This window comes from Nyctibius grandis, chromosome 6 (genome assembly GCF_013368605.1).
Source record: "Nyctibius grandis isolate bNycGra1 chromosome 6, bNycGra1.pri, whole genome shotgun sequence".
Taxonomy (NCBI): domain Eukaryota; kingdom Metazoa; phylum Chordata; class Aves; order Nyctibiiformes; family Nyctibiidae; genus Nyctibius; species Nyctibius grandis.
Genome location: NC_090663.1, coordinates 72,658,358 through 72,684,685, shown reverse-complemented (window position 1 = coordinate 72,684,685; position 26,328 = coordinate 72,658,358). Strand labels below are relative to the sequence as shown.

Genomic DNA, 26,328 nt, shown 5'->3' with positions numbered 1-26,328 from the left:
CGCGCACGGGGCTCAGCGTGCCACCTCCCCTGAGCCCCCCCCCCGACCTCCCCGCTGGGCGGCCGCCCCCTCCCCAAGCGCGCAGCCAGCTGGGCGCGGGCCCGGGCCCGGCGCAGCATTGTCTGCGGCGGGAATCATGTCCGCCGGGCAGCAGGCACCGCCGCTGCCGGCGTCGCAACCGGACGAGCTGCCCGCGCCACCGCCAGGCGCCAACAGCAGTGAGGCCGCGGGGACGGCTCCCTCGGCGGTCGGATGCGACATCGAGATAGAGGTCAGGCGCTTTCCCCCGGGGGGGCCGCCCTCCCCCCCCCACATCCTTCCCTCCCCCGCTCCGCAGGGCTCGGCGGGGGGCGCGCCCGGCTGCGAGGCGGCAGGTGCCCGCCATGAGGGACGGCACCGGCGGGGCGTCCCCGGGCCGCGTGGGGCCGCGGGAGACAATGGAGGGGCGGGCGTGGGGCCGTGCCGTGCGCCGCGGCGGGAGTGGAGGGCGGCGGGGCCGGGAAACGGCCCGGTGGGCGGTGGGGGGGGCTCCATCCCTCCGCTTCCCCTCACCGCCGGCCGCCACACACGGGTGCCGGGTGCCGTGTTCCTCCGCCGCGGCGGGGACAAGGGGAGGGGGGGCCTCGCTGCCCGCTGACTTCGTTTATTTATATCCTTTGATGCGGGGTGACGGGAGGGCAGGGGGGAGCCGGGGGGAGCCCCCGTCGCTTCCTCCCGCTCGGGGAGGGCGGGGGGGGTGTCACCATCTTCCCCCCCGCGCACCCTCGTACGCGCTGCAGGCGCAGAGGGCTCGCGGGGCTCGTTGTCCGCCTCTTGCAAGTAGCCTTTTCCTCCTGTCCTTCCTCCCTGAAAAGCCTTCCCGTCGCTTGTGCTTCCTGCTTCGGTGATGAGCGAGTCCATGTTCCAAAAAGCAGTAGCGTTTTTCTGGTTTCTAAAGCGGTTCAAAACTTTTTTTTTTGGGGAGGGGGGAAGTTGTTCGAGGGGTTGTGGTTTTTTTTTTGGCAACAGGTGCTTATTGCAGAAATTTCAAGGGGTCTGGGTGATTGCCTTGGAGATGCTAATTTTATCGCTGCATTGTTTCTTCAACGATATGAGGAAACTGGTCGGTCCTGCTTTCAGTGCTGGGTGTTTTGTACTCTGAGTCATGCTGTACGGTCCAGCCTACTTGATCTAAATTTGCAAATGCCGTATTTTTCGGATGAGCAAGGAATCAAAGTGCTGTGGGTAAGAAGCCCTGCTCGAACTTGTGAAAAAACAGGGCAGTTCCGAGCTGGGGTTGAGCGCACGCAGTCTGTGAAACGCGTGTGTGCTCCTGAGGCGCCCGTGTGCGAGGGCTCGCTCTGTGCTCGCTGAGCGAGTTCGTGTTCGCGTGGGGAAGGGATCACCTTGCATACAGCAGTGTCTCAGCTGAAATAGCTTCTCGATAGTCCCGATCATCCGAGAGGCTCCTTTTCTTACTCTCCAGCTAACATTGCAAGGTTTGGTCATCTTGGCTGCACGTGACGAGATCGCACGGCGCGCTGCTGCGTTTCTGCGTTTCGCGCGTTAGGAGTTTCGGGGGAAACGTGAATTTCGTACAGTTCAAACAGTCCCGTGCTTGTGCTCGCTGGTAGGTGGGTGCTGGTTGAACCCAGTGGGAGATGAGTAAAAAGATTTGGATACGAGCTTAGAAGATCTTTAGCCATAACTTTTTATGCTCAGTTTTGTATATTTTGACTGGCGAATGAAACGTTTGTGTTAGGATTCTTCTGTTTCCACACGCCTTACCTGCCAGAGTTTGGTGAGGTAACACCCGCCCACAAGCATCCCGTGTTTTGCCTGCCTTTGTTTCGTGTTGTTTCTTACTTTCCTGTTCCTTTGTTCTCTGGTGGCCAGTAAGGGCTGAACTTGGCTCAATTAAACAGATGATTAATAATGATTTTGAAGGCATCTCATTTGTTTCCCTTTCTCACCCTTTCAGGAATTATTTTGTGATATATTGCCTTAGTGTTGTTTACCGGGGAAGGATCATCCCGTTGTTTTTTGGTTTTAAGAACGGAAGGTGAAATGACACGTGGGAGATGATGGGGAAAAAGTTAATAACAGGAGAGACAAGGATAAAAAAAGCCCTGATCTGAAGGAATAATTGAAGACAGTATGTCAAGGATTTGGCAGGAAGGGGATGAGAGAGCACTGCCCCCTCCCAGCCAACTTGTTTTGCTGTTAGTAGTGGTGCCATTGGTGAGAACAACAGTTTTTTGATTTAGTAAATTAAATAGGGGGAAAATGCAGTTTGTCTGAATTCCTGCTCTGCTTCCAGGACAAAACTACAGTCCAGGTTCTTATTTAGACTTGTTCCCTTGATACAGAATGATGAGGGATTGGGGTAATCTGGAAAAAAAGAAAAAAAAACCTTGAAACTCCTCTTGCTTTGGGACGGGAGCTGGTTCTTTCACAGTACTCTCGAGAGCCAGGTTTAGGAGGGCTTTGGCTGAGCACCCTAGAAGTGGCATGCGGAGCTCCTGGACCACATCTGTCTCTCTCATTTGCATTGATGTGATGCTTTAATGATGGAGCTAAATCAGATTACAGAGATCTAGCTCTGTCCCTCACTCTGTGGCAGGGATCTTTGATCTATCTCCAGGTAATTTTACAGTAAGTAATAGAAAGCTGACTATTTCAAAGCGGAAAAGGTGGCTGTGCCATCTGATGTGGATAGATAATAATATGAAACAAGCTTATTCTCCTTTACAGGGGTATCTTCCCTTAATCAGAAAATAATTTTTTTTTTCTAATTCTTTTTCATCTCAGCAATGTTTTGATGATGCATCACCAGGAAAACAAAAAGAAATCCAGGAAACAGATCCTACATATGAAGAGAAAATGGTATGTGATAGTTGGGACCGTGTACAGCTATCCAGTACTTACGCAGTTGCTTAAAATAGACTGAGTTTTCTGCTTGTTTGAAATCTCTTAACTGGATTTATAAAACTTTGTCTAGTTATTCAAAAATATTTAAGTAACTTGAAACAAAAAAATATCCAGGAAAAAACCCTCAGACCCTTCTCCTTTTTAGCATTTTGTTCACTGATCCTCTCCTCTGTCTCCATTTCCATTGCAATCATTTGTGGGAATAACTGTTAATGTGTTTTGCTGTTTCTAGAAGTATAGTCCTAGCAGCTTTGAGGTGCTCTAGATTTAGAAGAATGATATAATGGGAAGTAGTCAAACGTCTTAGAGGAAAAATGTAATAAAATGTTAGCGAGTTGCTTTTGAAGTTATCTGTAGAGATGTCCTTCCTGTAGGCAAGGGGGATTATGAAGTAATCATAATACTCAACAAAAACGTTGAGTATTCACTTTCTCAATTGGAAATGGAAAGATCCTCTAGGAAAGCGTCCGTAAGTATTTGAATGGCTGCTACCTTACTCTCTCAATGTATGGAATCAGTTGAAGTTAGGACCTTTTTTATATTGCTGTTGAATACTGGAAGATAATTCTAAACTTATTTTTGAACTGCAGGAGTAGCAGTCCTTTGTAGGAAAAGTACATTAATTTATCTTTGGGGGGATGAGCAGTAAAAAGAAAGGTTTGGCATAAGGCTTTGAGTAGGCACTGCACTCATTTTCAGTTGAAATATGCTTTAGTAGGAGGACTTCAAAATAGGCAGGTTCTTTCAAACAGTACAGTTTATGGGTCAAAGCAAATAAAAGCTTTAAAAATTCACAGGAGGTTGAGGAAAGGTTTGCTGTTTAGGACACGTGCTGACTGTAAGCCTTGGCTTTTCAACCTTTTTAATTTGTCTAGACTGAAAGAGATTTTGATAGCTTTTTCTGAAATTTAATTTGTTCTTCGTGAAGCTCTAGTTAGAGTCCTCGAGCTTTTGAAGATGGGTGATTCTGTGCTTCATGGGTTAGATAGGAGAAAACTTACTATTTTCCTTATTTTTTAGTTTTTATAATGTCCTGAATGTAAGAGATGGAGCTGGCCACTCCTCACCATCACATCACGTTTTCTCTCTCTGTTCCTCCCTGTTTCCTTTCTTCCTGTTTGGAATTCCAGTGTCTGTGACTGCATGTGGAATTTCTTCATAGGAAAGTGAAACTGATTCTTACAATTTGCTGCTTCCTGTGCTTTCTTCTTGCCACTGAAAATAACCCAGTTGTCTTCTGCTAATTTCTTTGTGCCGCTTGCTGGCAAACTGAAGAAAGTGAACTTGGAGTTGTCTCTTCTAGTCTCTAGACAGGCACGATTACAAGGAGGATTGTATTTTACTGTTGCAACAGTCAGAAGATGCGCTGGAAAAGAAAACGGGAAAAGTTTCTCTGTTGGTAGAAGGATAGCTCAAGGTTGCAGAGTACGGCTTGTTCTTGTCTATGTCCTATCGAAAAGATACAGATGTTTGTTAGCCTCTTAAAGGCGTATTCTTAAGCATGATGAAAACGAGTTGTGGGGATGTGTGTGCAGTGCCAAAACTTGCAGAAGATTCCTCGTTCTGAAATTTTAGTGAGGAAACTTTTGCAATGCAGTCTGTATTTCTTCTGCTTCTCATTTGCGCAGTCAGTGAAACAAGTGCTTAAAAATAAGGGTCATCAATTTGGATAGTAGTAAGATCTTACCTAGTTTAAACTTGAGAAACTGTTGTGAAGTCAACAAAAAACCCCTATGAAAAGTAGACAGGAAAACTAATTCAGTGGATGTGGATTGTAGCTGTGTCAATCAACTATAGTTAAGAGTGAGTCCAACTCTTCTATGATACATACAGGATCTCTTTCTTGGTCTCTTTCTTTTCTAACCCCCTGTCTTCCTGTCTTCTACATAGTGCAGGAATGGCTTGCTTTAAAAAGGAGAACACTCACAGAGCTGGTATTGCTCTTGCAGAAGTTGGGAATGTATGTTCCTTTTTACTAAGAAAACTGACTTCCTGTAACTGTGCAAGTTGCTAAATGCCAGGTTATGTTGTCGCAGCTGGCAGAGTGTCAGAGTGGTTGCTGTTAAGCTTGGAGCTGGTTTTGGTCTTGATTGTCTGTTTTAAAGTTTTGATGTGGCCTTGGGGAGGTGTGTTGTTTCCAAATGGAACCTGTCTCAAAGGAACCGAACCTTTTAGATACTAATATTGTCTCCTGTAATCTTTTTTGCACAGCAGAAACAGTGACTCATGTCAAAGGGGGCAGTCTGACAAGTTAGGCTGAGCATATCTAAGAGGTCTCTGCTGCTGAAATAGGTGTTCTGGCTTCTAGCTATGGGCTTTTCTGCTCCCTCCACCCCCTTTCATGCCAGCTCTTTTGCTTATCCGACACCACAGTGAGGTGGTGTATCTCACTGAGCAGGCAGGAAACTAATGCAATAGAAAATAGTTGCTGCCAGGTTGGTGAGATGAGCGAGTTCATTAAAGAATCCTGCACATGCTGGGTGGGGGTAAATTTCTGGGAGTGGGACTATCATTTTTAATAGAAGAAGGCCATTAAGGGAACTCTGGCCTTGTCTAGTGACACTCATGCAATCTTTGTGCCAAAGGCAGATTTCAGTCTTAGCGCAGGTCTGTTGCAACGTTGATCTTACCGCGTAGCAAAGGCTAGCCTTGACCCAGTGAAGGCATATTGAATCTGTCAGCAATAGTTGTTATATTGTTGATGTTAATCGTCTCTTCTTTATTATTGTAGCTATGTATATAAAGAAATGTGAATCTGTATTGTTTTAAAAAAGCATTTCTTAGCTTTTTCTTTTGAATGAATACGTACTGTAATGTCTCACGCTTGTTCCGCTTAATTTTCCTTGTCAACAGCAAACAGACAGAGCAAACAGATTTGAGTATCTGTTGAGGCAGACTGAGCTATTTGCTCATTTCATTCAGCCTGCGGCTCAGAAAACACCGACTTCACCTTTGAAAATGAAGCCTGGACGTCCACGAATAAAGAAGGATGCGAAACAGAATTTACTGTCAGTTGGCGAGTGAGTGATGACATGTAGGCCAGCTTGTACTGTAATTATGGATTTTATTGTACTTTAGAAGTGTAAGTTAAACTTGCTTGTCTTTTGTCCTGTTTTGGTGTGTGTTTTATGCTGTATAATTGTGGTTTTTTTTCAACTGCCCACCTGTAAGTTGAGGGTTGTTTAAGAATCCTAGCAGTTAGAAGAATTTTGTGTTGGTGGTAAAGCACTATCATGATTAAAAGTATTCTAGCGTGAAGAAAAGCGGGGGCAGAAAAGTAGAGCATTCGTGGCTGTCACTTGTAAGAGTTCACGGAGGACATCAGGATATGGCATCTTACAGGCAGCCTGAAAATCAGAAGTCTAGAAATTTGGCTTGCCTTCATGCAGCTTGTATGGCTGCAGTATATCTAGCATTTGGCAGATGTTCCAGAACTCTTAAAATACAGTGTCGTTCCCTGTCTTGTAGTTAAAGGCCAGTACTGATGCGCACAATTTATCCCTTTCCAGTTGCTTTGCTCTAATATTTGAGCCTGCTAACAGCATGGTCTTCTTATCTCATTAAGAAGCTAGTGGCTCTAAAGAGTTAAGCAGCATTTCAGTCGATCAGCTAGACACGAGTTCTTTTGGAGAATCTTGCAAGAAGCTTCTTCGGGTGTTTGCATTTTGTACTGCAATGATGTTAGAATTCATTTCGGAACAGTTTCACGTCTTTTCCGTTTAGCCAGAAACTTACTTTTTTCTTGCACTTTTTCAGATACCGCCATCGTAGGACAGAGCAGGAGGAAGACGAGGAGCTGTTAACAGAAAGCTCCAAGACAACTAACGTCTGCACTCGATTTGAGGAATCTCCATCTTGTGTGTTTCCTCTTTTTTTTTTTTTCTCCCCTGTTCTTTTCCCTCAAAATATTGTTTAAAATGAAGTTTATTTTCGTCCTTGCCAAGGACACTGAATCCGTGTTGGTGGACAGGAGAAGGAGGAAGAAAATCCAGCACCAGTCTAATGGGACAAAATGTATTAGTGAGGGAGTGTTTTTCAGTCAGGCTAGAAAGATGGTCCCATGAGTCTTGTCATTTAGAAATCCAGTTGCTATACTTTAGTTACTAGGAAAGAGCTAGCTGTTTTTAAGTTTGTCATCTTACAATTTTTACATACGTAACTTATCTTCTGATACAATTTAAAGTACCTAACAGCTTCCAGTTCATCTAACAGAGAATTCAGTATTCTGTTGCTTTAATGTTCGACTGTGTTCTGATTTGGGGGGTGGTGATAGAGTTAGAATTTCTACATGTTTTGGGTTCTTGCAGAAAACCAAAGCTGTTGGAGCAGCTTGCAGACACAAAATAAACATGTTGCTGTCTCTGAGCTGCATTGTTCCTGGAATTTACTGCATGAAATTTACTGCTTGATTTTGTTCTGTAGCTTAGGTAATCAGTGTCAATTAGCAGGCAAGGGACGGTGAAATTTTTTGGCAAGTTTTTACAGATCTCTTCTTTTTCATGTCTTTTAGATGTTAAATGGGGAAAGCTGCGTGATTATCAGATCCGAGGATTGAACTGGCTCATCTCTTTGTATGAAAATGGCATCAATGGTATCCTAGCAGATGAAATGGTATGCACATAGCCCGTGTTTCTGGGGGCTTGTGAACACATGCAATACAATACAATTTCAGTTCAGCTACATGTATGGGTTTTTTAATAGCACAAAATGCAATATATAATTTGCCAAATCTTATTTTTCTGGTATGTTTTAAGTCACTAATGTTAAAAGTGTCACAGGTGTCTTAATTTAAATAAGCTGTGCAGGCAGTTTTAGAAATAGGCATATGAAAAGGGAGTCTGTCAACCTTTAGAAAAATAAAATTCGGTGGAGGGGAGTTGTTCTGTTGAATGACTTTTTCTCTGAATGGCAGCGATTTTGTTACGGTGTTCTCAAGCTGCCCTTGTGAAGAGAATGTCATGTATGAAAAGAGCAACAAATGTGGGAACACTTCCTGTTGTTGTTAGGGTAAAATGCAGATAGCAGGATACGAGTGTCCTATATGGACTGAGCTCAGCAGCAAGAGCTGTGCCAGTGGGAAATTTTCTGGGAAAAACGATGCAAAGATAGATGTGGCTAGAGAGCTGTGTTAAAATTTCTTTCACACCATGACTGTGGACATTTTGGTCAGCGCTGGCCATAGTAGCTTTTGCTTCGGTTTTTGTTCTTTTTCCCTGAAAGACAAGGGATGAATGCAGAAGAAATTGTAGCAGTTTGACAGGCAGATGTGGTTTTTTTCCTCGTAAGTGATTTTAGTTGTATCTGTTTTTCATAAGGAGCAGACAAGGAAAAACAAAAATCTAACTATATTTCAGTATATTGCATTTCTTATACCTTCTGGTAATTTCTGTGTAATAAAACTTCTTCAAGATAAATTGGAGACACATGAATTTAAATTATTGTTTAATGTGTTTAATTTTGAAATAGATCAAGGATTTTCTAAAACATACGTGCTTATGAATAGAGGAATTTTTTTTTTGCTGAGTGCAGTTCTAAGTGGAACAGGCTTGTTTTAACAAAAACCACTGGGAAACTTCATAAATCCTTGGATTTGTGGTATTCCAAAATCCATCTTGCGTTGAGTTAAAAAATTTACTATTAAATATTTTTGGATTCATTCTTAAATATTAATCCTTTTGGACTTATTAATGCCTTTCACACAGCTTGTAAACACTTTTCCACATCTTACACCAGGTGGAATGTGGTTATTTTAAAGACAGAGACTTGACTTTTAGAAGTAAAAATAACTTGCACTGATGGTTTTCAGGTTTTTTAAATCCCGTGTGTTTGAGTCATAATTTTTTTGAGTTATTTAAATGATATCGTCCGGTTTTGCATGTCTTAGTTTTGTTTTGATTAAAATGTTATGCTGAAGATACAAGGTTTTAAATATTTCTGTTGAATAAAGAATAGACCGCTTAAGAAAAATACTTCTAAAGAAGCTCAGTATTTGCTTTCCTCTTTGACATATGCAGCTGTTTACATTTATGTTTGGCTTTCTTCTCACAAGAACTGACATCATGTTGTGGCCCGTAAAAAGCCTCCTACAGGGTTCTTAGTTTATTCACTTTATTTCAAGTTTAAGAGAATGCATACGTCCAGTTTGTAAAGTTCCTTGACCTCTAAGTAAATAATCTGAGTGCACCCTAGTCTACAAAATAAGATTTTATGAAATAGTGTTTTCTTGCAGTTCTAAGAATGTGTCTTATTTGAAAGATAAGGCAAAATTCTAACTTCGTAATCCAAGGTTTGAAAGTGTTACTCATTACTTTTTTCCATTGAATGTGGGAAGCCATACAAGCTTTTCCCAACCAAGATTTTGATGCCTTTTGTGAGTAGCACTGTCTTCAATACACCTCACTCATTTGTTCAGGCTGCTGTGCCTTCCATGTTGTACTCAGAGCTCACTCTTGAGTTTTTTAAAGGTGTTTCCTGAGAGATTTTTTTTTTCTGACATGTTAACGTCTCTTACAGGGTCTTGGGAAGACACTGCAAACAATTTCTCTTCTTGGGTATATGAAACACTACAGAAATATTCCTGGTCCTCACATGGTGTTAGTTCCTAAGTCCACCCTACATAACTGGATGAATGAATTCAAGAGATGGGTACCTACACTTCGAGCAGTTTGTTTGATAGGTGACAAAGACCAGCGAGTAAGTTCTAATGTGGTTGTTTTTCCTGTGTAAACCCAACATGTGATCTTGCTGTCCTTTACTTTTACCTTTTGTTCACAGGGAAGGATATTACTTGGATTTGTAGTGGTTAAACAGTAAGACCTACAAGTGCTGCCTACTTAAAATATAACCAGCTTAGAATTTGCCCGTATGTTGCCTAGCTGTTGCTTCATCACTTAACACTCATAATTTCTTGACCAAAGGTTTTCTCTCTCCTTCTGTGAGGGCAATACAACTTGAAGACCAGCAAAACCCAGTAAATCTTAAAATAGGAAAAGAAAGTGTTTCATATAAGTGCTGTCATCTGTAAAAAAGTAACTTGTTTTCTGCTGTACGTAGTACAGTGCGTTGTATTGGCTGTAACAGCAGCTCTTAAGAGGATTATGGGGTCTGTCACTAAGGAACTGTTTTCTCAAAACAGTTGTCAGCTTCATGTTGGAGGGGGCGAGGTGGGTTCATCGGTAAAAGTAGTATGCAAATGGATCTTATGTGGCTTGAATTTTGTCAATTAAAAGAGAAAATATTGTTCAACCTCTTACGGCCTTCCTATTTCAATCGTTCTCTTCAATAGAAGTTCTTTGCTACTTTTTTATTTAGCACAGCAAAGAAAACAAAAAACAGAGAATATGATGGCGCATCTGTAGATCTGTCAACTGGAGCTACCTATTTATTTATGGAAGGAAGTGTTACTACTGGTGCCATTAAACTTCTGCTTTTGTCAGCAGATTTTTTTGTAGTCTTAAGGGCATCTAGCTCTATTTTCAGAGTTCGTTGGGTTAGAAATTACAAAAAATATTGATGAAACTCTAAATAGTTCTGGAGGTCATTGGTCCAGATCCTGATGTCTTGTGATTTTTTTTTTTTGTGCATCTTTTTTAAATCCAAAAGTTCTTATTCTTTCTGCAGTATATTTCTTGCTTATATGAGTTAAGTTCTTGACATTTATACATATCTGTATTTTGAATTCTGATTACTGTGTCTGCTTTTAACCTTGGATGTCAGCATTCTAGAAATTGTTCAGTTAGCCAAATAAAGCTGTGCTTGGGATTATCTTTTGTATTCAAAAACTACTGTTTTCTAAACTTAAAAAAAAAAAACAACAAAGCAAACCTACAGAAAATTAATTTTGAGTTCTGATCTTATAGTTCAGCTATTGAAAACCTCACGTGTCTGGGTAGTAATCTGCAGTTTCCAAAGCCTGGAGTTAGAGCTGAAATCCCTTCTCTGCTCTGACCCAAGGGTGTTAGCAGATTCAGCACTGACAAAATTGTCAAGCTTTACAATGGTTGTATGTTACGTTGCCTCTATAATTCATTTCGTCTTTTCTTTCAAATGTAGTAGCAACATCATTTGTAAAATTTTAACAGTGCTAGTGTGTTCTTTTTGGTTTAGATTTGACAAAGCCTCAGTAACTTAACTGTCGCCTTGTTGTCTAGGCTGCCTTTGTCAGAGATGTCTTGTTGCCTGGAGAATGGGATGTCTGCGTAACATCGTATGAAATGCTTATCAAAGAGAAATCGGTATTCAAAAAGTTTAACTGGAGATATCTAGTTATAGATGAAGCCCACAGGATTAAAAACGAAAAATCAAAGGTAATTTATACTTTCACTGAAAGAGACATTTGCGTGGGTTATTAGGTGGCCGTGTGGGGACGAGTAATGTTTTTATATTTGCTTATGTCTCAATGTCCTTCAGTTATCAGAAATTGTGAGGGAATTCAAGACTACAAATCGGCTGCTATTAACTGGAACTCCACTTCAGAACAACTTACATGAACTCTGGTCGCTTCTTAACTTTCTTTTGCCAGATGTCTTTAATTCATCTGAAGTAAGTCTTCATTTCTGCTAATCAAATTAAATGAACTTTGCTGGTTTTCCAGATTTGAAAATATGTATACTGAATATGTATAGTTAGGTGTATTGGTTACTGATAAGGACAGATGAACATTTAGAAATGTTTCCAGAATTGTGAAGTATAGTAGAGTAGACTATTTTTCTCAGCTTGGCCATTTTTAAGGGCTGTTGTGAGCTTAGCAGATATAAGAGATATTTAAAATCACAAAGTGAAGATGATCTCTGCTGCATTTCAGAATAGGTTTAAACATTGTGATGGCTGAACCAACTAACTTGGTTCTTATATGTAGCTATAAGTTACCTTATGGTTTAACTAAGACTTCTTTCCTGTGAGTTGGGAGAATAGACTTCACAAAGTGAAGCAGGTGCTTAACTGTTTTGATGAACTGGGAGTGTAACATCTGTAGGAAGGGAAGCCTTGCGGTGCATTACACCAAAATTTTACATTTTCCCTTTCATTTTTCATCACGTGCTGCAGTAGTATGCTTCTTCCAGATGGAATTTGTCTAATGGATCGATATGAGTGAATCTTTTTCAACAGAAAAGGACTCATGTATTGATTTTTTTTATTTTTTTTTCCTACGTTCCAATGGTATGGAGGGTTTATGTGGTTGTGTGGTTAGTTTTTTTTTTTTTTGAAGACACTGTGTTATAGAGCTTTCCAAAAAAATAGACCAAAGAGGGTAACTTGTGCTTTTACTTACTGCCTATGTAAGAGAATCACTTGAGTTGTGTTTATTCACCATTGTAATGACATTGCACCTTGAAAGGAAACCATAGACTTACATACCAATGCTTTTGTCGATACAGGACTTTGATTCCTGGTTTGATACAAACAACTGTCTAGGGGATCAAAAGTTAGTGGAACGTCTCCACCTGGTAAGTCTTCCTGCTTTTTGTATAACTGTTACGTTTACCAAAGTTAGGTTCTAAATAATTCTTCCAATGCTTCTTGTGACAGAATATTAGGGTAAGATAGCCTATTCCAGAAACTTATGTCAGACTTTCAGAATAGGTTGGTAAAGCTCAGAAGATGATTTGTTTCTTGAAAAGGAAATTGTTTTGGAGGGGAGAGAAGGGTCGATAGTTCTGGCTTTCAGAGTTCTGAAATGCTTACATTAAAAATATTGGCTATGAAGAGACTATAAATATTTCAGTCAAGCAAAATTAAAAAAGAATCAAGGGGCACAGAAACATCTGAAAGATGATTTTGGCCTAATCTTTGGGTCTTCCAAAGAAAGCACATGTATATTCTCATGTATAATAATATGTTCATGTAGATTGCTTTTTCAGATGATCTGATAATAGGTCTGGCGTGTGAGCATTTATGATAGAGAATATCATCTGCACTGCTTTTGTCTGTTGACCTGTTCAGCGTTTCAGTTTCCAAAACACATTTTAATGATACAATCTCTTTCAGGTGCTACGACCATTCCTTCTACGTCGCATTAAGGCTGAAGTAGAGAAAAGCTTGCCTCCAAAGAAGGAAGTCAAAATTTACGTGGGTCTCAGCAAAATGCAACGAGAATGGTAATTCATGTACTTAACTGTGCTGTGGTTAAGGCTCAGAAGGGAGGTTCTACTTGTGACTTGATTATTGGGTGGAACTTGATTTAATTCCTTCTGGTGTACTCCCAACTCATACATATTTCCTTGTGACACTTTTGTGATGACCAAACCATGCATATCAATCAGGGAGAGTAACCTGATGAAATGAGGGGGGAGCTGAGCTTTTGACTCTACTTATCATTTAAAGAAAGGCCCACTTTGTTTTAGAGTTACAGAAGTTTTTTTCTGTCTTTGATGTAGGTATACACGAATCTTAATGAAGGATATAGATATACTGAATTCAGCTGGGAAGCTGGACAAAATGAGACTGTTGAATATCCTCATGCAGCTGCGAAAATGTTGCAATCATGCATATCTCTTTGATGGAGCAGAACCTGGTCCACCTTACACAACAGATATGCATTTGGTCACCAACAGTGGCAAAATGGTAGTATTGGACAAATTGCTACCTAAGTTGAAAGAACAAGGTATGCATCTCGTTGTTGTTTGAGAGTTGTTTGGTTCAATAATAAAAATAAAAGTCAGTGCTTTGTAATGTTTCTGTGTGTCCTGAGCAAAACCCAGCACACTTTAGCCAGGATTATTGTCGGTTTCTAGCATGCCACCAGCTTATCAAGCACTGTATCCTAAATAGTAGATACAAAACCAATTTGTGAAGTGCCTTCATAAATAATTGGATCAATAGTCCATTATATCTTTTTGTGATGGTGAAGTGTTTCATTTTTTTTTCTTTTTTTTTTTTGTTTTCTCTTTTTTTTCATCCCAGCTAAATTGTGACCACAGAAACATCAGTTGGTCTGGGCTATAGGCTTTCTTTCTTAGCATTATTAGCTGTTTGAAACATAATCATGATGTGGTATTTTAGCCACTCCTTTGATTTGCCATGAAGTACCATTTCAGATTCAGAATCTTCACGTAGGGTTAAAGTCAAATCCTTTGTGAAATGTGGGTTGTTCTTGCTGGATATGATTTTGAGCAGCACCTGAGTTTTTTTTCAGTGAATTCTTTAAGGCATGCAAACATGGCGGGGACACTCAGTTATTTTGAAGTTATTTGATAGTAGGGACAAAGCTCTGGAATACATTACTGTAAAACTCAGTTGCCACAGAATTTTTGACTCTGGAATAAATTTTTAACTCATTATTTTGATGAGTATGTGTACTGAAGTACCTTGGCTAAGGGAGTGGAGGAAAGTTTGTGACTGAGGAGCCATTGCAGAGCATTACCTCAGCATTGCTGAGCATTACCTCAGCCTTAGGTAATATAAAAGTAACCTGTACTTCGTATCTGGGTATCGTTCAACCAGCTGTGGCGATTCATGTCATTGTAAGACTGGAAAAAAAAAAAAAAAAAATTCAGTGGTTACTGGGCTTTTTTTTTGACCTTGGTTTCTTTCTGCTATGAGGCTTCTTGTTGAGCTGTGGCAATTAAAATTGGCCCTGTCTTAAATCAAATTATCATCTTAAAGAGAGTTCATTATTACACCTTGAGTCCAAAGGACAAAAAAAAAAAAACCACCAAAAAAAAAACCCATATAGGGGAAGTGGAAGCCTTGTAATATTCTGTGTTTTATTACATCTCTGAAGTAGGTTGGAAATGGTTGTGTGTATATGCATAGAATACTGTACCTTTCCAGTTTTTTGGAGGTTGTTCTTGGCAAGTAAGTAAACTGACAAGTCTTTAAGAAGAGCTTACTTTCTAGATATCTTAAATCCAAAACAAATACTTCAAAATGTCATTCTTTATACTCCTCGATGTTTTTATATTTGTGTTATCATCTTTCTTACTCTGCTGTGTCTGGGAACATTTTGATGAGGCGTACAACAAAAAAAAAACAAAAGCAAAAAGGCAGCCACTAGCACACTAATACACACAGTAAGGCAAGCAAGCCCCGTGGCAAGCACAGGAGCCTGCCAGTTGGTAGCTTAACAGCAATGAATTCGGTCATTATCTGGAACGTTTGGAGCCCCACGTTGGGCACCAAAAAGGACTGTTGTGGTTTAACCCCCACAGAGCTGCTATGATGATAGCAGCGGCTGCAGCTCTGCCTTATATATTGGCTTCTAAAATCCTAATTAGTTTTCCTCTTAGTATGTGGAACTGCCCTGCTTCCCTGTCTGGTAATGCAAACTTGCAGGGTTTGATAAATGTTAAGTTTTGGTGAAAAATACAAGGACACTTTTATACCCAAACAGGTTCAAGAGTCTTAATCTTCAGTCAGATGACCAGAGTCCTAGATATTTTGGAAGATTACTGTATGTGGCGAAATTATGACTATTGTCGACTGGATGGACAAACACCACATGATGAGAGACAGGTATTTAAAATTTTAAGTGTATTTCATTTAAGTAAAAATAGTACTCATAAAACATTTGGTTCAACTGCGGTGTTCCTTTTATTTATTTAGGCATCTATTAATGCATACAATGAACCTGGTAGCTCAAAATTTGTGTTCATGTTGAGTACACGGGCAGGAGGTCTTGGAATCAATTTGGCTACTGCTGATGTTGTAATTCTGTATGATTCAGACTGGAACCCACAAGTAGATCTTCAAGCTATGGTAAGCATCCAGATGGAAATCACGTTCTTTTATTCTTCTCTTTCTCACAGAACTTTCCTAGAAATGTGTGTGTGTGTGTGTGTGTGGCATGATACAGTATTTCCAAAATAAATTGGTATTTTTCTTGTTTGAGGACAGGAGTAGTGCTTTTAAGGCCAATTTTCAGTTCCAGTGCAGCTTCCCGTGTGTGGAACCTTAGTCACATTTGGGATATGCAATGATTTATGCAGTGGGAAACGCTGCTCTATGGTACAGTACTCTTTTAGTAGTATTTAAGGAGAATAGCCTGTTTTGTTCTTAAAAAAAGAAAAGATCCACCATGGTCTCTGTTAATCCCAAAAACTATAAAGCTTTACTTCTGTGGGGACTGGAGGTGATGTGTTTACTCTGTGTTCTCTGATACCTTGGAAACGAGACAAGAAAAGTGGAATTAAACTTTTCAAAACCTGCTTTTCGGTGGTGGTAAGTGAGCAAGCTCCTTTTAGCAACCATCTTTAATTTGTTTGTTTTAAGTATATTTGCATGCATCTGCAACCGCAGGAGCAGTGTCAAGAACACTCCTGACCACATAAGAAAGTAAAGCTATTTAAAAACTACCGGTGTTTTTTCACAAATGAGGTCTTTCAGGGACAAATCTTGAAAGTTTATTTTTAATTAATTCAGTTAAGCTGTAGATTCTCAAGTAGTCTAGTAAAAATTAGTTCAAAAGAATCATGGAACCAGTGTCTGGAAAGTAAAGCGAGATGATTCCAGCTACCGCTAAAGGTTTATGTTCAGAATACTAATTCTCACAGTGGTTAATGATTTGCCAGTCAGGTGAGGGTGGTGCATTATATTGTTGAAATATTCATGGCATAACTGAACAGTTTGGGGAAAGGTAGCTTTTGGTCAGTACCCAGATAATTTCTGAAATACTTTGATTTTCCAGAAGGTTACAGAACGTCAGAAGCATCCAGTTGTCTTCCCTGTGTGATTTAACAAAAAAAAAAAAACAAACACCCTAACACACGTAAACCCCTATTTAGATCTGACAGCTGGATGCATACTAGTTAATGTTATTTAAAAAAAAAAACCCAAAACTTGCAATGCAGATAAGAATGTGCTAATCTTGGATTATAGACATCCATGTTAACTGAATGTCTATAAAGATGTAACCAACCTACACTATTCTGTTTTGTAAATTAACATGTTGAAACTAATGAAAAATTGAAGACTAATTATATAGTCATGCTGGAAACCAAGTACTGAATTTTTTGTTAATTTTTTTTTCTTTTTTTTTCTTTTTTTGTGCCTAGGATCGAGCGCACAGAATTGGCCAAACAAAGTCTGTTCGAGTGTTCAGGTTTATCACAGAGAATACAGTGGAAGAAAGAATAGTGGAACGTGCAGAAATGAAACTCCGTCTCGATTCCATAGTCATCCAGCAAGGCAAGTATATGAAGGCAATTTGTTTGTATATATGACGTGATTCTCTCCTTTTTTTTTCACAACTTCTCAACTATGGTGAAATCAGCTAGTAAGGATCAATGGGGATGTTGCTTTTGCCTCAGCTGAACTCTGAAGAGAGAGTGCTAAGGCCTGATCCACTCAAAAATTTATTTTACTGTAGGGGTAGGCTTGTCCTCACTGGATTTTTGATTGCCTCCCTAGTGATACATACAAATGATACAGTCAGATTTTTTTTTTTAAAGCACTCAACTTCTCCTTTAAACTGTAGAAATTAATGCCTTTTTTTTAATAGATAGGAAGAAGTGATGACAATGTAACCTTCTTGGTTGACTTAATTGGAATCAGTAACTCTATTTCTGAAAAAAGGATTCAGTAAGGCTTAGTCTAGAAACTGTGAAAACATGCACCATAACAAAGCTTATATGGAAGACCTCACATCCAAAATGCTGTTGTTTGAACACAATTAATGTCTAATAAAGCAAATATGTGTGGTCCCTGGCTGGATTTTGCTGGCTTTTGAGTTCTTGGTTTGTTTGTGTTTTGTTTTGTTTGGGTTTTGTTTTGTTTTTGTTTTTTTTTTTCCTTCATTTGGCATTTGCTTTACTGAGAGAAAAATGACATAGCTTTAACTTGGAAATGTAAGGGGGAGAAAATAAATTGCTTCCTTCGTAATGTAAACTCTTCAGTTAGTTGCTATCCAGCAATGCTTTTATCTTCAGGAAGACTGGTGGATCAAAACCTGAATAAACTTGGGAAGGACGAAATGCTGCAAATGATTAGACATGGAGCAACACATGTGTTTGCCTCAAAGGACAGTGAGATTACAGATGAAGACATTGATCACATTTTGGAAAGAGGTGCAAAGAAGGTGAGATGAAGTTTAAATTTGATGGCAAGATAGTATATCGCTAGATGATAACTTGATTGTAAGCTGGAGAGAACAGGGGTTTTCATATTGGTCAAACATTTATTTTTTCTACCATTGTAAATGAGATGTTTTCTAATGAAGTACCTCCCAAAATTATTACTGATCTTTTCTCTCTCCCCCCTGCAAGACTGCGGAAATGAATGAAAAGCTTTCAAAGATGGGCGAGAACTCACTCAGGAATTTTACAATGGATACGGAGTCCAGCGTGTATAATTTTGAAGGGGAAGACTACAGAGAAAAACAGAAGGTTACATTTAAATTTCTTTTGGAGGAAAGCACTAATTTGCATGATTAAACCATATTTATTTAAGAAGTGTTGGTTAAAATACAGTAGTATAATCTATGAAGATAGTTTATAAGTTTTATTGCTTATTTAATGAAGTAGATGTTGACCTAGTTTTATATAAAACTTGTAGCTGGGCTAAATATTTTGCAAGGCTTAGTCTTAATATTTTTTGGGGTGGTGGGATTTGTTTTTATAGACGGCATTTACAGAGTGGATTGAACCACCTAAACGAGAAAGAAAAGCCAATTACGCTGTGGATGCTTATTTCAGAGAGGCTCTTCGAGTCAGTGAGCCAAAAGCACCCAAGGTGAGTTGACTAATTTAAAAAAAAAAACTTATTCAAATATGCAGGATAAATGGTTAAAGCTGAAAGCAAGAACAATAAATACAATTGGTCTTTATTCATAAAAACTGCTCTGTTCACTTTTGTGAATTGGGGAGGCAATTTAAATTCAGAAAAATCCAAAGGACTTGAGACAAACTTCTGTGAGAAAAAAGTAAGAGCAGGATGAAACTTGTAAGGTGTTAGGAGGGTAAGACGAAGGTGTTTTCTTATTTTAGTTTTATTTAAGCAGCTGTGACTTTTCCTTACCTGTGGAAGATTTCCTTACTGCTCCTCAGAACACCTTAACTTTGTTCAAGGGGATGCATGTGTGACTCTTCTCCAGCCGCCTCCTCCTCCCAGAAGACCCTCTCCCCTCTTCTCATGGGTCTTTTACTTCTAGAGTTCTTCATGGTTGCAGTTGTGTCTTGCATGGTGCATCCTTTTTAGTTAAGACAGTGCATTTTTGTAACAATAAAGCTTTTTTTTTTCTTGCTCCTAAACTGAAATCAGTTATTACAAGCAAACAGATCCTGGACGTGAGAGAGAGTTAAATACAAACTTTGTATGTATTTCAGGCACCACGGCCTCCAAAACAGCCAAATGTACAGGACTTTCAGTTCTTCCCCCCACGCCTGTTTGAACTACTGGAAAAAGAGATTCTCTACTACAGGAAAACAATTGGGTACAAGGTAATTGAAGAATTCACACATTGCAACAGTTTACTGCAACATTAGAAGAATATGCACTTGTCATGCCTTTCATACTAATTTAAATGAAAGAAAATCATGTTGAGCTGAACAAATGATTAGGTTATATTAACAGAAAAGGGACAACTAGCAATTATCTGTGAAAAATTAATCAAATTTCACAAAATGCAAAACCTTTCAGGTACCTCGTAATCCTGATCTGCCAAATGCAGCCCAAGCACAAAAGGAAGAGCAGCTTAAGATTGACGAGGCTGAACCTCTTAATGATGAAGAACTAGAAGAAAAAGAGAAGCTTCTAACCCAGGTATAGTTGGGTCTTTAGCAAGACTGAAATGAGCTGACGCTTGCTTTGTGGTTTGCAGTGTTATGGGAACGTCTTGGTCATTGATTCACACATGCCATAGGTAACACAGCTGCAAATTTTGGTTCATACTGAAAAGAGGTTTAGCATTAGGTTTGTCATGGGCCTGGGTACTGCTGAAGAACATGCACCAAATTAATGTATTCAGATTCTACTGAATGTGATCTACGTTCTGTGTATTTTAAGCCTGAAGAGTAAGAACTAGCTCAGCATCAGCATCTGGCTTCCCAAGTTTGCATTGATGGTAGACTGTGACACTGTTTCTCAGCTGTGGGCCCTTGCAGGCTAGCTGCAGAGCCACATGTGTTACTTTCCACGTGATTTAAGGCATATCTTCTGCCAAAGTATCACTCCCATGTGGAAGTGAATCCTGCAGGATGAATGGTCAGTTTTCCTGAACTGTGACTGGTGGTGGATAGCGTCCCTCTCTTTAAGAGGATTTGAACTTGAACAGGTATATAATTAGGTAGCATGTACATTTAAATAATTTACAACAGGTTAATACCTGTTATGCCTTATTTGGGTGTTATTTTTTCATGTTGCATTTTGGCAGGGGTGTGTGTGGGGGTGGAAATTGTAGGCAAAGATCTCTTGCTTGAGTAGTGACGCACTGGAACAGTTCACTATTAAAAACAGTACAATCAGGTAAGCTGTGGCTAAACCGTAACATGGCTGGCAGAATGTTTTACTGCCAGTTATTGCTAATACCAAATGAGCCTATTTTGGCAGCTGATAACTTCAGCAGTACTGTTGCTGTCCCTGCTGAATATCCTCACAAGATGGGTTTAGACCTTCTGAGGGAGGGTGACCAGGGAAAATGGCTGATGGCATCTGTGAGGCATTTGGTGGGCCTTTTTGACAAAACAAAACCATTACAGACACTACTTGCTTCACTTGGGGGATTTTTCTTCTTAGAAAGTGATCCCACGTTCTCTTTCAGAGAATATTGGTAGGAGGGATTAATTTATGAGCTGAAGACTTTTTTATCTGAAACTAGTAGGTAGTTAGAGAAGCAGTGTTAATCATTTTGCAGCATTTAGATGGAGAGACTACAATGACTGCAGTATAAAAACAGTTTTTCTGTTAACATTAAACAGCAGAGAAAGGAGAGGTTTAATACTGTTGGAATGATTGATGGAAGTGTTACAGGCCCTTTACAGAAATCTATTGAATCAGATTTGGAGAGAGAAATCCTGAACTTCTGTGCAGTGTTTCCTTTTGATTCCTATAAAGGGATTCACTAACTGGAATAAGAGAGATTTTAACCAGTTCATCAAAGCTAATGAGAAGTGGGGCCGTGATGACGTTGAAAATATAGCACGGGAAGTAGAAGGAAAAACCCCAGAGGAAGTCATTGAGTATTCAGGTAACTTACTTTTTACGTGGTCAGCTCTGTGAGTCCGTATCTAATGCTGCTTTCCTAGTTTGAACTGCCTATGAACACTAACATCTTATTGCTCAAAATTTCTTACGTGGCTCTTGAAGACTTTCAGGGTAGACTTGTACTGATGGGTTTGGGATCTACTGATCTAGATTTTACCATGTTTAATCACTGCATAATTAAAGCTGTACTAAAATGTGCATATAATAGGGAAAAGGGGAAAGGGATAGGGGAAAGGGACCTGGGGATCCTAGTGGACAACAGGATGACCATGAGCCAGCAGTGTGCCCTTGTGGCCAAGAAGGCCAATGGCATCCTGGGGTGTATTAGAAGGGGTGTGGTTAGCAGGTCGAGAGAGGTTCTCCTCCCCCTCTACTCTGCCCTGGTGAGGCCGCATCTGGAGTATTGTGTCCGGTTCTGGGCCCCTCAGTTCAAGAAGGACAGGGACCTGCTAGAGAGAGTCCAGCGCAGAGCCACGAAGATGATTAAGGGAGTGGAACATCTCCCTTATGAGGAGAGGCTGAGGGAGCTGGGTCTCTTTAGCTTAGAGAAGAGGAGACTGAGGGGTGACCTCATTAATGTTTATAAATATGTAAAGGGCAAGTGTCAAGAGGATGGAGCCAGGCTCTTCTCAGTGACATCCCTTGACAGGACAAGGGGCAATGGGTGCAAGCTGGAGCACAGGAGGTTCCACTTAAATTTGAGGATAAACTTCTTTACTGTAAGGGTGACTGAACACTGGAACAGGCTGCCCAGAGAGGTTGTGGAGTCTCCTTCTCTGGAGACATTCAAAACCCGCCTGGACGCGTTCCTGTGTGATATGGTCTAGGCAATCCTGCCCCGGCAGGGGGATTGGACTAGATGATCTTTCGAGGTCCCTTCCAATCCCTAACATTCTGTGATTCTGTGATAAACTGTTCCTGACCCACTTCAATATTTCCTAAATCTACTCTAGTGCTGTCTTCAATTCTTGTTAATTTTTGCAGAACAAAATGCTGAGAAACAATGCTTAGCTGGAGAGATTTCACTTTTCCTTGTATTCACTAGCCAGTAGTTTTCTTGAATCTTTACACCTTTATTACCTTATCCTCATCAAGAGTGGGATAAAGTAAACATTTTGTGACTGAATATTTAATGGCCATTGGTTTTTGTAACCTAAGTCCACTGGGCTACTTACCTCTGATGTCTCAGAAGTGTTTTATATTGTAGTGCAGCTGCAAGGTCCTGGGGCTCAGTTTCTAAAGGTATATAGCAGCTTACAGATGTGAAAAATTCTTTTAAAAAACCCTTTTATTTAAACACTTAATTGTCATTTAGCCACTTGCTCTTGTCTTTGGCCACTCAGTTGCCCTTCCACTTCCTCCTGTAAAAAAGTATTGCTGTTTTATCAGTTTTTTCTGAGAAGGAGATGGGCTAACAAAAACCTTTCTGGCCTGTTATCCCACCTCATTTAAACCGAGGACTCCTATAACTACTCCCTTCAAAATAGCATTTGTAATACTGCAACACATGAGATCAGGAAGTGAAGGTTCCTTATCAGGTAAAGGCATTGCCTATTCTTATACAGCAATAAGTTTGGTAAAGGAAGTAATATCAAACATCTTTTTTTAAGGTAAAAGAAACCCTAACTTTTTAAGTTGCATGACAAGAAACTAACCAATTTTTCTTTTCTTAGCTGTGTTCTGGGAAAGATGCAATGAACTCCAAGACATAGAGAAGATCATGGCTCAGATAGAAAGAGGAGAAGCCAGAATTCAGAGACGAATCAGCATAAAAAAAGCACTCGATACAAAGGTATCTTTGCTGTGTTTCTTGCTGCCTTTATTTCCCTGTGCCAGTGAGGTGAGATGCAGGACTCCATGTCTAGCCAGTGGTACTAATGTCTGAAGACAACATGATGGGCGTGGTATTTGCCTCTAGCATATTCCTCAGCAGTTGCTTCCTATAGCTTTTCCACTCTATGGAAGTGCTGTCCTGGCCCATAGCTCTGACAGTATGGCTGATAGCTCTTCAGGTATGGCCTAACCCATTGTTTGGAACATTCATCATCTTTATCATAGGACAAACAGTTCATAGTGCTGTATAACAAACTCCCAATAACAACACGCTTTGGACCTGTGTAACTGAAAATGCTATGTATACTTATATATATGTTTAGAGCACTTAAGAAGGGGAGACTTACCAAGCAGAGGAGGCTTTTGTTCCGATCTGCGTTTCACCAGCCAGGGTTTGGTAATGAACAGATTTGTAGTAAATTAAGACAGTGTTACCAGAAATTTCCCCCCACTTTGGGTTTGACTAGTTAGTTATCTCTTCTAGGGAAGTCAGGGGAAGAACGGTGTCTGACTCGATTAACTAGAACGCAGCTGAACTTTGTGCTACAGTCTCACGTACCTTTTTTACTCTTACTCTAATTTTGATCATTCCTGAGGATTTGTATGTTAAAAAGGAACATTGCCATTTGAAGCCTGGCAGAGCTTGACTGTTTTCAAATGTAGTGACAGCTCTGAAGTCTGCCGTTAATCAAAAGATCACAGACAAAGCTGTCTGTTGTCTAAGCCAGAATGTACCAGTTTAGATGGTATTGGTAAATGCAGTATCTAGAACCCACAGTTCCTTACATGTGGTGACTTAGCACCAAAGATCATAAAAGATCTAGTTTTCTGACTTGGTATTGTTCATTTGCCTGTCTTCATGTGATGTATTGTTTTCATCTAAAACAGCTCCATGCTAATTCTGAACTATTTCTTAGTTTTATTTGATCTTAATTTGTTTTGTTTAGATTGGCAGATATAAAGCCCCTTTCCACCAGTTAAGAATATCATATGGTACTAATAAAGGGAAGAATTACACTGAAGAGGAGGATCGCTTTCTCATCTGTATGCTTCACAAGCTAGGATTTGATAAAGAAAATGTCTATGATGAATTAAGACAGTGTATCCGAAACTCCCCGCAATTCCGATTCGACTGGTTTCTCAAGTCCAGAACTGCAATGGTATGTATTTGTATTCATCTGTTTTGCTTTTTTGTTCACACGTGCCTATGACAACACAGTTCTACACCAGGCTCATTAAATAGCTCCTGAAATACTGGGGTATGTGCATGTGTACAACACACTAAATTTTTATAGACTTCCCAACAACAGTAGCGGATGGCAAATGCACTAAACTAAAAAGCCTTACGGGAGGAGAAATTCAAAATTCCAAGGTACCGTTTTTCAAAATCAACATGAATTTGAGTTAAATACAAACACGTTTTACAAAGCAAACATCTGCGATCAAATCCATTCCTGTAAAGCCAGCCAGTAACTATTAAAAAATATTTTGTTCCTTTTTCACTCTGCCAAGTTACAGCAAAACACTTACCTACTTTAGGCGTTTCTAATATGATTTTTAGATTAAGCGGCTGCCTAATGTGAATATGTTGTGCAATTTAGGAGCTGCAAAGGAGATGCAATACTTTAATCACCCTGATTGAAAGAGAAAACATGGAACTGGAAGAAAAGGAAAAGGCAGAAAAGAAGAAACGTGGACCAAAGCCATCTTCGGTAAGATTTAAAAAGGCATTTCTGTGGAAAAGCTCCTTTGAAGACGTGCTGCTTTTCTAATTGTCTAGGACAAGTGATAGCTAAAGTTATTTAGAAACAACAACAACAAAAAAACCTTACAGGGCAGTGTTAAGAGCTGCTTAAAGTTCACACTGTCATTCAGCTAGTACAGTTGTGGATGTCAAAGGAAACTAAGTTTAGGTTCTAAATTGTAGCTCACATGCTTTGGAGCAGATAAACTTGTTATGATTTGGATCACTGAGTTGGTACACTGTGTAGGTTCACCCTGGTAAAATAAACCAGAGATTGATGTGGCCTTTTGATTAATTTTTATCCCTAAAGAAATTATACGTTTACCACTGAGGGGTACATAGGTGATGCAGACAATTCATTGCACTTTGAGAATGCTACAGCTCTGTTTACAAGTGTTCCTGGGTAGACTCTGCTGTCGGCCATCACTTCCCCTCGTATGGGGGGGGCTGGTCATGAAACAGGCTTCTAGAGCTACATTTGGGAAAACAGCACATATGTTTGCTTACTCTCATTGCTGACTAAATTCCAAGTATTGCTATATACACAGGCCTCTTTTGTAAAGGAAATACCAGCTTGACCCATTTCCTTGCCTAGATTTGTTGTTCAGGTTGGTGTTGCCTAGAGCTGTTGTATCAAAAACTTAAAAGCACAACTTACTTTGCAGATGTGCAGAAATCAGTACAGTTAAGAGTGGTGGATTAATAAGTTTCTTAGAACTGTTCACAGAATATTTAAACAGGTATTTAGAAATACCATTTAATAAACAGGAAGCTTTATAACATCCTTATTTGCTTCTATATACTTTTTACCTCTAGAAATCGTACTCTTCCAGAATTGGAAGCATACAAAACAACAGCTATCCTGAGAGGGATGTATATATTTGCCATATTACAACATTTGCAATTTATCGCATTTTAAAGCTGTCAGGGTGTAAATCATCTCCATCTGCTTTGACTTAAAGGCGTTGCTTGCTTACAGTCTTTTTGTATCACAATAACTTATTAAAAAACTTACCTTACAGGCACAGAAACGCAAAATGGATGGTGCTCCTGATGGGCGTGGACGGAAAAAGAAGCTAAAGCTGTGAATGCAGAATTTTTGTAATCAATAAATTTTAAAAAAAAGTAGTTCTTTAATTTACGGGTCTTCATAAGATGTACTGTATAATGCTCAACTATTATGTCATTAAAGGACATCGGGTTCATCTGTTTACTGAACTAGAAACATAGTACTTAATGTAGTTTCACTTTTTTAAATGCAACAGCTGTGCTGAATTTTTTTTACCATTAACACTTGAAGTAATAAATAGGCTTCATTTATTAATAAAGCTTTGCGTGACTTTTTTTTCATTAATGTTTCCACTTGAATACCTATTTATTTAGTCATTCCCCCAATTTTTTTTTCCTCTTAGGGTTTTGTAAACACTCTTTCCATTATGATCAAGAGAACTATTTAGTTGTGTTTTCCTCTTACAAGCCACCACCACTCCAGCCCCATTTCTGGAACTTCTGTAGCTCTGACCTTACCTTTATTGAACTTAATTTTACTGCAGAAACATACTCTCTTCTTTGCCATTGGTGGAAAGGCCAGGTATTTACCTCAAGAACTAATGATTGGAACAAAATGATAACATTTTTCTGCTTAAAATCTGTGCCAGAAGAAAGGTAAGTCAGTCATGCTGAGGCTTGTACTTAAGTAAGTAAAA

At 39.7% G+C, this 26,328-nt stretch overlaps 1 protein-coding gene across 1 annotated transcript; it reads left to right on the top strand.

The window, feature by feature from the left end:
• SMARCA5 (SWI/SNF related, matrix associated, actin dependent regulator of chromatin, subfamily a, member 5) lies at positions 1–25,924 on the top strand. The gene is made up of 24 exons (XM_068402625.1): positions 1–271; positions 2,791–2,865; positions 5,764–5,930; positions 6,667–6,767; positions 7,421–7,521; positions 9,424–9,603; positions 11,061–11,216; positions 11,320–11,451; positions 12,288–12,356; positions 12,898–13,007; positions 13,287–13,513; positions 15,242–15,363; positions 15,454–15,606; positions 16,902–17,034; positions 17,775–17,923; positions 18,111–18,230; positions 18,466–18,576; positions 19,170–19,283; positions 19,483–19,605; positions 20,896–21,028; positions 22,719–22,837; positions 23,826–24,038; positions 24,480–24,590; positions 25,645–25,924. The coding sequence occupies exons 1-24, from the start codon at positions 137–139 to the stop codon at positions 25,708–25,710; spliced, it is 3,120 nt and encodes a 1,039-aa protein (XP_068258726.1). The 5' UTR covers positions 1–136; the 3' UTR covers positions 25,711–25,924.
• The last annotated feature ends 404 nt before the right edge of the window (positions 25,925–26,328 follow it).